Source organism: Diceros bicornis, chromosome 5 (assembly GCF_020826845.1).
Source record: "Diceros bicornis minor isolate mBicDic1 chromosome 5, mDicBic1.mat.cur, whole genome shotgun sequence".
Taxonomy (NCBI): Eukaryota; Metazoa; Chordata; class Mammalia; order Perissodactyla; family Rhinocerotidae; genus Diceros; species Diceros bicornis.
The window spans coordinates 50813718-50828159 of NC_080744.1; the positions used below are offsets into that span (position 1 = coordinate 50813718).

Here is a 14442-nt window from a genome sequence, read left to right on the forward strand (position 1 = left end):
TCTCACCTTTTTTTCATATATTGCCTCTTTCTCAATTTTCTCTAATTTCTCCTTGTAGAATTCCTATTAGACGTAAGGTGGAGCCTTTAGCTTTCCTCTCTCTCTTAACCCCTGTCATACTTTCTCTTTATCTCACTGTACTGAATTCTGTGACATTTCCTCCAACTTCGCTTCTAGTTCACCAGTTCTCTCTTCAGCTTTGTCAAACTTACCATTTAACTTCTGACCATTGAGTTTTGAATATCAATGGCTGTATTTTTCATACGTGGAAGTCTCTTTTTTAATTCAAATCAGTCTTGTATCTTTAATAATGTCATCATCTTTTCCCAGATGTTTCAATTCCACTTATGTTAATTATTTTAAACATTTTTACTTTATTATCTCCATCTGATAAGTATATTATTTGAAGTCCGTAAGTGCCAAGTCCTCTGTTTTTGGTTTACTGGCCCTTGCTCATAGTTGGGGCTGAGGGGGTGGGGAAGGAATGGGTTCTCATTTTAAATTGTGAGTCATCCTCACTAGGTGTTTTCTGTAAGAATCCTGTAGGGTCTGGGTGGAGATGTTCCCTCTGAAAAGATTTTGCTTTGCTTCTACCACATAATCCAGAGGTGTTGGTGTTACCAACCACAAATCACTTTTTTATGTTAATTTCTTGGCTTAGCCATTCTCAGACAGAAAATAGGTAAACTTGAACCTCAAACCTGTGTATAAGCAGACTTATGGTTACAAATTCTCATGGGAGACTAAGACATAGCCTGGACACTGGCTTTGTGTGTGTTTAGGGGTAGGAGGTTCTCCATTCCAGCGCCTTATCTCCAACAGATCCAAGGCTTTCTCTCCTAATGGCATGTAGCCATTAAAACCAAGCCCCTTGATTACTGATATTGGCAAAACCAAAACAAAAGCAAATGACACTCAGTATCAGGTTGTTGTAAGTTCCCTTTGTGGCTGCTGCTGTTGTTGCTGTTGTCTGTTTTGTGGGGAAGAAGAGTGATCTTAGGGTATTTCCCTTACTTCCCTGAGAGATCAACAATACATTTAAAAAATATATTCATTATATTTTACCCAGCATTATCTAAGTGTTTTCTAGTGAGAGAGTTTTCCAGTTATATAGTCACCCATAATACCAAAAATAGAAGACCTGGAAATACCCAATGGAGATTTCCAGTTTATAAAAATGCCAATCAAAACATTCCTTATTGAACTTTTCTTAAATAGAGTTGGTGAGAGGGATAGTGGTGGAAAATAAGGTCAGAGAGTCCATCTCCCACATATTCCCTCCTCATCCAATCACATGACTACACCCTTCCCAATGTCTCTTGCATCCATCTCTCAGTGCTGATCTTAGTTCAGGCCCTTACCATCCTTGTTTTGTTCACCTGAGAATGGCTAGTACAACGCTTCCCACACTGTAGGTGCTCCACAAATGTTTGAAGATAACATATTTAAATTACCTTCTCCAGAATATGTTGTCTTGGCTGGCCCCTTATTAAGCACCTAATGGAATTTCTGTCCCTGAATTTGGTTTCCTTTAGTATTATGACCTCTGGTTTGAAACTTTATTGTGATGAGAAATGACGTTACATTCACACACAAACTTGAGAGTCTAGACCATTTTTTTATTATCCGCTTAATTGACACAAAGTTCACTGTAGATACACCTTGCTTTTACACAGGCTTGTAAATAGAAAAACACATCAACGCACAAAAATATGGTACTTCAATATCAAATTTAAACAAATGACTTCCAAACAGAATACAGGTTATTTATTTCAATAATTAAAGATGGTTCTTGTGTGTGCATTATATGATGTATATGTTTAATTGTATATTATGTTCAAGGTCAATGGAATCTGTAGCTAATTGCTCATTTGGTTCTTGAAAGACTGAAACATACAAATATTGTCTTCTTTTTAACTACACAAACAGATCATATAAAATGTTCCCTGATATGTAGCTGTGAAATTATGATTTACTCCACTGAAGTTCTTAATGGCAACTTTAGAAGGCACTGCTTGTGATTATGGCCCTGCCCTTAAAATATCTGAATCTTTTCCTCATTAGAAAACACAATTCTAATGCATAGGACTCAATGAGTTCTTTAGTATTTAAAAGAAGTCCTCATTTCAAGGATAGAAATATATAAGACCTTAGTAACCACAGCTAAGTTTTTTAGGGGAGTGGTGGGAGGGCAGTGGCAAAAAAAAACAGGATACTCAATAAAAAGCCACTTGAAAATTATCATGCAAAAGTAATTACTTTGCATCATAGTTGTATTTTCTAATTATAGTTCTGCTAAACATTTGCCACCACAAAATACATTTATTTTTATTCTTTATTTAAATTAAATAAGTGATATTTCTTCCTAAATAGCCATTAAGCTCTGTGGAAATTTTAATCTACTTTATTTAAACCACTTTAATAAATAAGAATTTTCCCCTTTGACCTTTATAAACAACTGCCATGAAGCATATTTTAAAACCACCTTTAATTTGGTATGAAGACACTTTGGCAATGCAGAAGAATACATGACCTTGGCAAGACCCAGCAAGTACAGTAAATGCCCATGATCTCAATGAAAAATACAGGCCATAGAACACTTCATTTTTCTTATGTTGAGCTAGAGTACAAATGTAACTGCTTAAATACGAACATCTATCCTCCACCAATTAGTAAACAGATATTTTATGTAATTAAAAACTAATTCCTTCAATTCCACCAATGTAAAAATAAAACAAGTTGAAATATCAACAATACAGAGCCTGATGGTGAAGACAGATTAGTAGTTCACAAGCTAATGGAAAGTGCAGTCTGAGAATGCCAGACCAACATTATAAATATGAAGAAAAAGAAGCTAAATGTTTACTCATCACAAATAACTTCAGCATAAGCACCAGCAAGTAGGCCAAGTATAAATGCACAGATCACAGTGAACTAAAGCCATAAAAGTCTAGTTCCCCGACCCTTCAATCAACCCTCCAGAGTGATGGGCATATAGCAGAGAGCCAGAAGCCCCGCTGCAGTTGCTCATAGTACATTAAGCCATCCCTGCCCTCACCCCCAATCCCTTTCTCACCAATAAGCATCACAGTGAGTGAATAATTGGTCAATACAATTTATCTAGGGTCTATAGATATGGCCACAATTTGTCCTATATTCATTTTAAAGAGAATGCTTACATAAATTAATACTCAAGGACATTGAACTGACGTTTGTATATATTCTTGTTTAACATTCAGGTGGTTTAGATGGCATTTTAGAAGGTCACCTATATTACAAGTAGGGTTTTTTAATTTGGATTAAAGACTGATAGTTTTATAACAGCATCTAAGATCTTGAACGCAAGACTCTGAGCCTGTCCAGGTTAAGGCAGATGACGGTATCTACAGTCATTCTACAAAATAAATGCACTCTTCTGTAGCTACAAAATCCTGAATCTTTGAATGGTCTACTGCCATGGGCTAAGGCTTTATAAGGCACTTTTGGCTATGTGAAATATTTCTCCTAACTCGCAGGCTGAATCTTAAAGAAATATTTACAAAGCTGCAGCAAACAAATTTTAAAACTAGATGCTTTATTGACAGGTCTAATTGGGATGGTGAGAAGCAGTTTGTACACAATGCCCGTTAATCTCTCTCTGTGCCATGTATCACCCATAAAGAAGATCACAGACACCAGCCACCTGAATTATTGCGTAGCTCACTTGACTTTTCAACAGCCACATACCCCTTTCCCTTTCTCCTTCTGCTCACTTAACTGGTCTGTAGAGGTGTGACCATTGGATCGCACCACTCCTTCAGGAATCCAGGACTTGTCTACACACCGTTCCATTCGCTTCATTATCAGATCCAGGAGCATCTCAATTGCTTGGCTTATGTTTGCCCCATTGGCAGCACTGGTTTCAAAGTAGGGGATTCTGGAAGACAGAGACAACTTGGGTGACAACACGTGGAGGGAAAGGACAGTGACCTTTGCCCTTGATAATTCAACATAGAAAATAAGTAGAGTACAAATATACAAGATAACAAAAGCATTTTACCACCACAGTGTATATTAAAAAGTGAAAAAGACAATAAAATACAATAATTGACACTGCATTCCTAATAGAGATGTAAAACTTGTGGAAATTTTTATTCCTGTTTCACAGATGATTACACAGTGGCTCAGAAAGAAGAAGTAACTTGCCCAATGTCATAATGTTAGAAAGTAGCGGAGCTAGGATTTGAATCCACAGCTGTTTGTTTCCAGTGTAACGAACTTAACCATAGACTCGTCTGGTTCCAAACTTACATACATTGTACGAGGATTTCCAAAACAATAAATCTCTTTTACTTGATGCACACACACAAAAAGCTGATATTAGAGAGAAATCAGAGGTCACTAGCTGTGTTTGTCAAAGGCTTTGCCACTTGTCAACTCCAGGCTATATTCCTGTACCAAACACTTGAAGACATTTTGAATTCTACAGCATCTCCGAGTTCCTAAAGGACATCAATCTTAAGTATGTTTGTTTTGATATCCAAGGACCTGTGGTATATGTGTAATTTTTTAATAACTCACAAAGAATCATTTTAAAACTATAAGGTTGCTTTTCACATCATCTTGAGAAATCACTCTTTTTATGGTGGCCACCCTCGGATATTTGAGTCATTCCTTGCAACAGGATTAATTAACCAACTGTGAAATTCTTCCTGCTTCTTAATAAAGCCATGAAAATAGTGGTAAAATTGTATTTCCTCAAACTGTTGATTTCATTTCCACCACTTAGTAAAGAATCTGACCAAAATGCTCTTAGATGTAAAAACTACAAAAGTTGTTTTAGCACCTCAGGGAGTTCTGCAATCGAATTCAGTAAAGTATTCCTTACAGTTATAGGGACTTTAAAATCCTCCACCTTTAATTTATTGAAGAATGTCTTTGTTTTCCTGTGTTCTCATAGCAGGTTAACACTACATCAATGACTCTGATGACAATTTCAGGTACTCTGTTATTATTTCCTGGCTAGGAGCAGCTTCCATATGAGAGCTTTTACAGATTGTTTTTTTAACCGTCTTACGGCTTTTACAGATCTTTTCAGAACTGTTCTGCTTCTTATGTCACTAAGAAGCACGTTAGAGGGTACATGTGTCGGGACGGAAGGCTAGTTCTCCGTTATGATTCCTCAAGATGATGTCTTATTATCTGCACACTTCCTATGGGAGCTGATAGGCCTTGCAACTGGACCTCGGCCATTTTCTCCTGTTTTAGTATAGCTCTTAGAAACTGGTTGAGGATCTATCACTTCATCTGAGCATCTATCTACCCATCTGTGGGTTCTGGGAAAGATGGTTGCTCCACCAATTCCACCATGCCCACGTTCACAGCCCTTCATATGCTGACTCTAAAATATCTTAATCAAAGGAGGGTCTGCTGGGCAAATTACATGGTCTTAGTAGTTTTGAAACCTCCTGCCTGGCTACCTCTTTGGTTACTGACAGTCTTTTTTCCTCCACCTTCATCTGTTGCCTTATCCACAAAATGAAGATAATGCATCTTTCCCACCCCCCTGGTCACAAGCAGTATTTGATTACCAAGAGTGAAGAGGCATCCTTTGCGGGGACTCGATAAACATTTATTTATCAAGTACCTATGATGTTATTGAGCTAAGTCCCAGGGACAGTTTGTGATGCTGCCATTGTTTCAGGAATTGAATTTTGGATTGAGAATTCTCAAAATTTAAATACGTACATTTTCTTCATCATGCTTTTTCTCAATTATACCCATGAAAAATCATTTAATGTCTACATAACATTTCTTATACTTAAGGAGAAGGCTTGATCATTCTATCACCATTCAGAAATATATCGTTACATGGGAAAGCAACTGAAAAACTCATCCCTCCCTCCAAGAATAATGGGCTGAAATTGCAAATACAAAAAAAAAAGTAGTTGAGCAGTAAACTTTCTTGTAAATACTAGTCATAATAATGTACATCTAATTTTTAAAATTTCCTCAAAGTCAATTATAAATATCTTTCCAAACCTACAGTCCTCAGCCTCAGTGAATTTCTCAACTGAATCTCCATTAAGCTATTTCTACTTTCGGTAATTTCTTCCCTCTCAACTCCTGAAAATTACCTCACAGTCATTTTGAAGGCATAAATGAGAAAATATAGTTGAAAGTACTCTTAAAAACTATAAAACCTGCATGTAGCAGTTACAGACAGTTTGGACAATGGTTATAAGCCATAACCTCTGCAGCCAGGCTGCCTCAATTCAAATCCTAGTACGACTACTTATTGTGTAACCCTGGCAAGCTATAATCTCTGTGCCTCAGTTGCTTCATCCATTGAGCTAGATAACATCAGTATCTTCTTATAAGGATTAAATGAGTTAACATTTAAAGCACCTAGATTGGAATCTGACACACAAGAAATGTGTGATTTTTGACAAATGTGTCATTGATAAACAATTCTTATTTCCAACACAGAAATGTGTTAGGTTATAAAAGTTTGTTTGTAATTTTGTTGTTTAAAACTCAGAACACATAGAAACAATGTCACTGAATCATGGACAGTCATAGCTTCAAGGGACTTGAACAACAGTACAAACATTAAATTCCCAGACGAGCCCACAAACATTGATTTCATTCACAAATGTAGCTGATCTACAGCACTGCCCTAAATTCTGGTACCTGGGACCATGCTTCCCTGCGTCAGAGATGGTACCCTCAGCCCTGCCCTCACCAAAATGCTTCATGCTCCAGAGCATTTACCTCCCTTCAGTCCTCATTAAACCCCTCATTTCCCAAGTGAGCATCACTAAATACTGAGAGAAAATGCATCGTACTTTCCTGATTAATACTAAGGTATAAATGACTGATACCTCCAGCAGAGCTTTGAGCTACTGTCTAACGTTTACTAACAAGGAAATATTTAATTGGTAGAATTTCAGGGTACATGAGTTAAGTTATAAATTTTTAAGTCACTCATAAAAGATGTATAATATTAACAAGATGTAGTTTAGATTTATAACTCCAAATTCAACTAACAAACTTCTATCTTTCAATTGAAAGTATATTTTCCTGCCATTTGTGAACCTCCAGGTCATGTGACCAGGAGTCAGGATAACAACCTTAAAAACTTTAGAGTAATCATTCCCAGTCTTCAGAGCAATTGGGGTGACGCAGTTTTTGTTTCTACAGGAATAAATGAATGTTTGAGTTCACTCCTCTCCACTCTTAGCTTTTTGAGCTGCCAGAGGAAAAGTGAACTGGATGAGAGCCACAGAGAAGACCATGAATTAACACTCTCTTTCCACAATAAAAGGATGCCCCAGGGACAGAAATGTGCCTTTTGCTCACATTTGAAAACTGGACTGCTCAGCTTGTCCTAAGGGCATATGAAGTCAATGGATGGAGTTGGTAACATTTTTATGTTCGTATCTTCTTGATGTTCATCTTTAGAAGGCTTTTGGGCTACCTTATCTGAACACTTCTCCATATCTGTAAAGAGGGATAACAGTGGTCCATGGGGTCATGATGAGGAGGAAATGAGATAATACATGTAAAGGGCTTAGCACAAGCCTAGTATCCAACAAGTGCTCAATAAGTGTTAACCTAATTGGAATTTTTTTCTTCTCTAAAAATAATATTCTGCTTTTTCCAAAACTTACTAGGCAAAAATTTAGTAATCTTAGCTTAAATTCAGAAGGATCAATTGTCCCCTTTTTCACCACAGAAAGGGTGGTGGTGTTCCTTCTCTCCACATGGTGGTGCTAATGTAGCATTACTATGGGGTAGTATCGCCAAACCCGTGAAAAAATCCTCTGCGGCTCATTGTGACATCAGTCTGTAAATGACCACTTAACGGCCATTTGGAACACATGCAGAACACCAATTTTGGTGTGCTTTTAAAAAATAAAATAATCATAAATTTCAAAATGAAATGAGCAAAATGACAAACAGCTTCAAATCAATGAGGGGGCATTATCATTTGCAGTTTTTCACCAAGATATCTATATCCAGCTCATGCCATACATCAGTATCCACATCCAGCTGGTTTCGTCTCTATTATTTATTTCCACAAAACTAGAAGATCCTAGATCCCAGTTAGAAGTGGCCAGGAATGAAAGCAAGTGTATTAGATGGTTCTGTCAAATGGTTGTAGACATTTGGCTCACATGTGGATCCAGAAATTATGCAGAAATTTTTCGCTAAAGTAAGAAAAGAGTCTCACTACTTTTCATAGTCTGTTGGATGCTAAATGAACAAGCATTTACAGGAAAGCGCTGGTGAATGGACTGTTTCAACCTGGGAGATTGTGCCCATGTGCCAAATGAAATCCAGATCCTCCACTGAGTTGTATGGAAATCAGTCTTGTATGTTTAGTTGCAGCTTGTGTGTGTGGTTTTAAAACAAGCCCAATGATACAAGGTTCTCTCTCAAATAAAGGAAGGACATCATCAAGTTTGCAAAGAATCAAACTATTAGAGATCAAGCTATTCATACACATTTCATCTAGTTCAGATAGGTAAGACACTGGGTATTCTGCTGAGCTAAGCCACTTGAAATCCCAATAATGGTCTGTACTCCTATTATTAATGTTGTAAATAAATGTTTTTAACACATCTTTCATTCCAGAAACTCTTGAGTACCTTCTCATCAATAGCCAGCAGCCTTCAGTGGGCAAAAAAGTCATCTTAAATTTGCTGCCCCTGAGAGTAGATCTTGAAAGTTTTCAAAAACTTTCACAAGAATCACAAGAAAAAAAAATGTATAACTGTATATGGTAATGGATATTAACTAAACTTACTGTGGTAATCATTTTACTATATATATATATATATATATATATATATATATATATATAAAATCATTATGTTGTATACCTAAAACTAATACAATGTTATATGTCAACTGTATATATCTCAACTCTGAATCAAGAACAAAAGAGTTATAATGACCACCAACTACCCTCTGTGAATAAAGAACAGTGTTGGAGGGCATTTAGATGCAACCATTTTTACTCAGTGTCAAGTCCCTGCCTGCCCACTGTGGCTGGTGCTCCCTCAGTACTAATCGCAGTGTCCCTTCCCAGTCTATATCACAGCTCATGTAATTAACTGTGAAAAAAAAATCCTCCTCTCTTTAGCATGCATTTCCAATGATAAGTCATAGAGCACATTTCCCTCACCCGTGCATGGCACAAGTAGACAACTGCTTCATAGCCTGTGCATAATGATTTTGCCCAGCCATGCTGTCAAGGAAAATATCTTCTAGGACAACACCGGACAGTAACTTGGCCTCTACACCAGTGGTTCTCAAAGTGCTATCCTCAACCACCACCACCAGCAGCATCTGGGAATCAGTTAGAAATGTAAAGTTTTGGGCTCCACCTCAGACCTATTGAATCAGAAACTCTGTGGGACCCAGCACTGAGGTGATTCTGATGCACACTAAAGTTTGAGATCCAATAGTACCATCTAAAAGAGAAATGTTGCCCTGCTGTAGTCTGCTTTCTCTTCTAACATGTTTGTCACTGACTGTAGCTATTTTTAAAAGTGTTTCAGTAACAGTATGAACTGTAATAGGTTTGATTGGCAGGAGTACAAGTTTGAACAAACCTGTTTTGCTCTCTTCTCTGATTTCCTTTCCACATAGATGAACTGACCAATATAGTCCTTTAGTGCATGTGCAACCAATAAAAATGCTATGATTATTAAAAATGAAAAAAGATTTCTGTGAAAATAATCATTAAACTTACAAGTCAAATTTGTGAAATGCATGTGAACCAAAGTGCTCCATCATATCTTCCTCTGAAACTGCCAAACAGACTACAGAACTATATTTTATGCTTCCTAAATCCTAAGAGAATTCTGTTTTCATCCCTTTCCATTCTTCTCCACTAGTTTCAATTATCTTATCTGCTAATCCCTTCTTTCACTTTAGCTCAATTCAAAAACTTTAGATTGAGCCCCTTATGAAATACTCCCCAGACCCTGTGAGTTGGGCACAGATGAAAGACAACCTCTGTGTCCCCACATTCCCCATATACTGTAGACAGAAGGCAACGTGAGGCTCTTTGATACCAGGCAGGATGTGAAATCCTGAGAGCCAGAACAGAGGAAACACGCAGAGGGCTAAAGAAGCCCAGAAGGAAAAGAAGCCAATCCTGACTCCCCCTCAGTACTTGAGAATATACTTGTTGATCTAGCTAACTCCCCTAGCTGCCCTATTTTTTGGCCTATATTAACACACTTCTCAAAAGCCTGGTCTAGGTCCACGGTTTCCATTGCTTCATCACTTACTTCCTCCTCACTCCCTTGCAACACAGTTCCCAACTTCAACACTTCAGTATTCTCCGTGGTGTTTGATCCCTCTCTCTTTCCCTCTCTCTGTGTTACATGAGTGCCTCTCAAGGGAGGAGGAGGGCATATCAGAATTGCCTGTGGTGCTTTGTCAGCCTCCACTTCAGAATTACCTCAGTCAGTAGTTCTCAACCACTGCACAGGAAAATCACGTGGAGAGCTTTTAAGAGATACCAATGCCCAAGCTATTGTGATGGCTTTACAATAGGCAACTTGGCTAGGTTGAACAACATTTCCCAGAATTCCCTTTCCTGTCAGGGTGGACCACAAGAGAGATTTGGGGGAGATGTGGAGGGCGGAAGTGAAGCAACAGCCATTCTGTAGCTGTCATACATTGTTGCTTATCTGCTGGTACATCTTATTAGCATAAACCAGCAACCAGAACTGCACCTGCTCTACCTTCCCCTAGATACTCCTTCAGCCTCTCCAACTCCTGGACCAGGTGTGTGTGTTTAGCTCTGTGACAAAGGGCCCCGGCTTCTGTAGGACAACCACCCCATCCAGGTCAGAGGCAACAAGAACTGGCATGGGTTTCAGTCCAAAGTCCGTCATTAAGGGTCCCAGCTGGTTCTTGCTCTCTCCACTTTAAATCCATCTTCCCTTCCTGACTGCCTGTCGTGTGGACTTCAAGCTTCACAATCAGACACAAAACACCTCACTGAGACTGTTTAACCAGCTCCCACAAGCGCATAAAGTCAAATCCCTGTAGCAAATCCCTTTACATATAAGTATGTTTTCTCAGTTGAATCTTGCCTGATAAACCACTCCAGACCAATTACGTGAGAAGCTCAAAAGTGAGGCCCAGACATAAGTATTTGTTAAAAGCTCGCCAGGTGCTTCTAACACGGTTAAACACCACGTACTCTAGAGTGAAAGCCTCCACATCGTGTTGCAAATCTGCGCCAGAGGAAGCCAGTACAGTTGATGGGGATGCACATCTACCTCACCCCCACACCTCCCGCCCCACCAGCTAGAAGTGAGAAAGATTTAAAATCCTGTTCTGCCCCACCCTACGTATTTTCTCTGATTTACTCCTTTTTTCTTTTCCATAAATACAGCCCCTACCCACTTGACAGATCACTGCAATCTCCCTGTCTCTAGGCTTTCCTCCCTGCATTTCACCCCACCACCCTCAGACTGATCGGGTAAAGTACTCATAACATCCCTCCATGTTCAAAGGCTTTCAGCAACTCCCTGTCCACCCAGGAGATCAAGTCTACTTTCCTCACCTGGCATTCAAAGCTCTCCAGACTCTGGCTTCTTCCCACCTGGCCAACCTATCCTTCCACACCCTTCCCAATGTGACCCCTATCCTTGAGTGCTTTCTGAACCTTCATCAGTCCAAGGAAGAACAAAGCAGTGATCACACAATGAAAAGGGAAAGGGCCTCCTCTGGCCTCCTGGGATTCTGCCTAACAACCAAGGCCACTAGCCAGGTAACATTCCCTACATACCTCACCACACCATACCACCTCTCTCTCTCCCTCCCCTTCCTTCTCAACCCCGCTGCTGCCTCCCACCTATATTAATACATATACATTTGAATTCTCATTGCATTAGAGGTGGAAAGAAAGTAAAGTACAAATGCCTTTGAGGAGATGCCCTTGACACTTTAATGAGCAGCACTGACCCCTTCTTTCATGTCCAATTAATGCTGTTGTTACTATGACCCTATCCCCAGAGCTCAAGGAGGAAGATAGTATTTAGTTGATTCTCCACCACAAAAACACAGCCTAAACCAAGGGGGACCTTCACACTCCTCTCCCAGCATAGACATTTCAAAGCCAATGAGGCCTTCCTGATGCTAGAGCTCTCTACAGAAGCATAGGAACAGGCTTTGAAATCACCTTGCTGGATATAGAGAATTTCCTTATCCCAGGCGTCACCTACTTGCATCTTGGAAAGGCCGCCTTAAGGCATTTGCCCTCCAAGCTGTCTTTCTTCAAACACCAAGAGATTGAGAAAATGGTACTGAAGCACTAAAGACAGACCCCTACCCAATCCTTTTCCTATGGTTCCCACCATAATACTAATATGCAAAGTAGGTATCTGACATCTCCCAAGGCCTACGTCTGGGATTTTGTTTTAATTTTTTGCTTTGGTCTTTTTCGTTACCCATTCACGTGCTAATGTTTATATTGGAAATGTTTCCTCTAGATTTCTCCGCAAAAATACTCACCCATATTTCTCTGCAAGTTCTTTGGCCTCCTCCTCTTTTACTACTCTCTGGTCTTCCAGATCACTTTTATTTCCACATAACACTATATCTGGGTTTTCACAATATGCATGCATTTGTAGCTGGCCTAGTAACATAAGAAGATAAGAAAATTTATTATAGGTAAATAATGTAAGTGTATGATCAATGGAGAATATATACAAAAGTGCTTTGAAAACTGTAAATGGATATACAGATATAAGGAACTGATATCATGCTTTCAAAGCATCAATAACCTAATCTGTAAAACCGAATGGATGGGGCATTTCATCCTGTCCTTAAGCACATACTCTAGATATTTACAACAGGGAGGAATGGGAGAATTTGCTAACCCTCCACAGGTACACATGTGCACACATATGCACGCGCGCGCACACACACACAGAGCACATGGCTGTCATTTTTATGAAGGCCATTTAAAAAAAAAAAAAAACCTTGGAGGATTTCCTAGTGCTTATTGCTAATTTTAAAGCTCTGTTTTTTATATATTTCTCTCCATAGCAATAACGTTTTTAAAAGAACTGTCTTCCTATAAACCAGCCTGTTTCTATCTGAAATGTTTTTCACATTTTTCTATTAACCTAAGGCAGAAGCAATAAAACAAACAAGATATGGGATTAAATGAAGAGAGAAAAGCCAGAATAAAGAGTAAATGATTCTGTCACCAGAATCAAGAAGCTGCAGGAGACTGCGATTCTTACTCCACAGCTTTTATTTCTTTTCACCTAAAAACCTGTAAATAGGCAATTAAATCAAACAAAAGAGCTTCACTAAGCTAAATAGTTTAATCTCCCAAAGAAGGAAAATAAAGTGTTATTTCTTACTCATCACATCCCATAACAAAATTAAAGCAGCTCAAACTTTCACAGTAAGACATTCCCCAAAGTTTATGGACTAATTTATTTTTTATTATGGTGAACCAGAGGAGTGCTGGGATTTTAGTTCCTCATTATGGAGACACATACATTATATCTTATCCAGAGAAAGTCAAGTCAGCAAGCATTTACTGAGCAATAATAGGCCTGATACTTGGTGTAGAATTTCAAGGCACTGACCTTTGCCCTCAAGGGACAACTGAGGAAACAAGACCTATACAGGCAAGACCAACTGTGTACTGTTTCCAATAACAGCCATGCCCTTTCTTTCCTCCAGGCTGTTACACATGCTGTCCCCACCCCCTTAATACCCAACCACAACCTTCCTTTCAGGGAATCACCACTCTCCCTTTAAGACTTGCCTCTCAGTTACCTCTACTGTGAAACTTTTCTGGTCTCCAGAGTGGCTCTATGCTCTGTTAACACTTTATATGTCCAGTATCATGATTAGGAGCATGAACTCAGGACCCACTGTGTCTAAGGCTGAATCCTGGCTCTGCCATTTACCAGCTGGGTGACCCTGGAATTTATTTGACTACTCTGTGCCCATCTATAAATGGTGAAAATGATGGTACTTACTTCAAAGGGTTAAGGTGAGGATTAGAAGAGCTAGTTCAGTGACTCTTCAGGTAAGGTCCAGGGACCAGCAGCCTTACCATCACCTGGGAACTCGTTAGAAACACAAATTCTCAAGTCCCACCTCAGATCTAGTGAATCAGGAATGCTGGGTATGGGGCCCAGCATCTGTGTTTTAGCAAGTCCTCTGGGTGATCCAGATGCACACTCACATTTGAGAACCACAAGTTAATATATTAGAGCATTTAGAAGTGCTATGTAAGTATTACCAGTAATAATGTTTAATAGTGTTTATTTTGAAGAATCTGGGAGGTGTGATTATTGGTGATTTTTCTTTTTTCCTAATTTTTCTACAAAGACCGTGAATTACTTATATAAAAAGTAAATTAATCAATTATTTTAAAAATCTCACTAAGAAAAAAGGCCCATC

General features: G+C 38.9%; 1 protein-coding gene across 4 annotated transcripts in view; it reads right to left on the reverse strand.

Moving 5' to 3' along the window:
* Window positions 1–1598: 1598 nt before the first annotated feature.
* Window positions 1599–14442, reverse strand: part of RAB27A (RAB27A, member RAS oncogene family) — a 63496-nt gene continuing 50652 nt past the window's right edge. For all 4 annotated transcript variants that reach the window (XM_058541623.1, XM_058541622.1, XM_058541624.1 and 1 more), the window contains 2 exons: window positions 12526–12649; window positions 1599–3916 (listed from right to left, as the gene is read on the reverse strand). In XM_058541623.1, coding sequence (XP_058397606.1) covers window positions 3712–3916; window positions 12526–12649 — 329 coding nt within the window. In that variant the 3' untranslated portion in view covers window positions 1599–3711. The remainder of the gene's footprint in view (window positions 3917–12525; window positions 12650–14442) is intronic.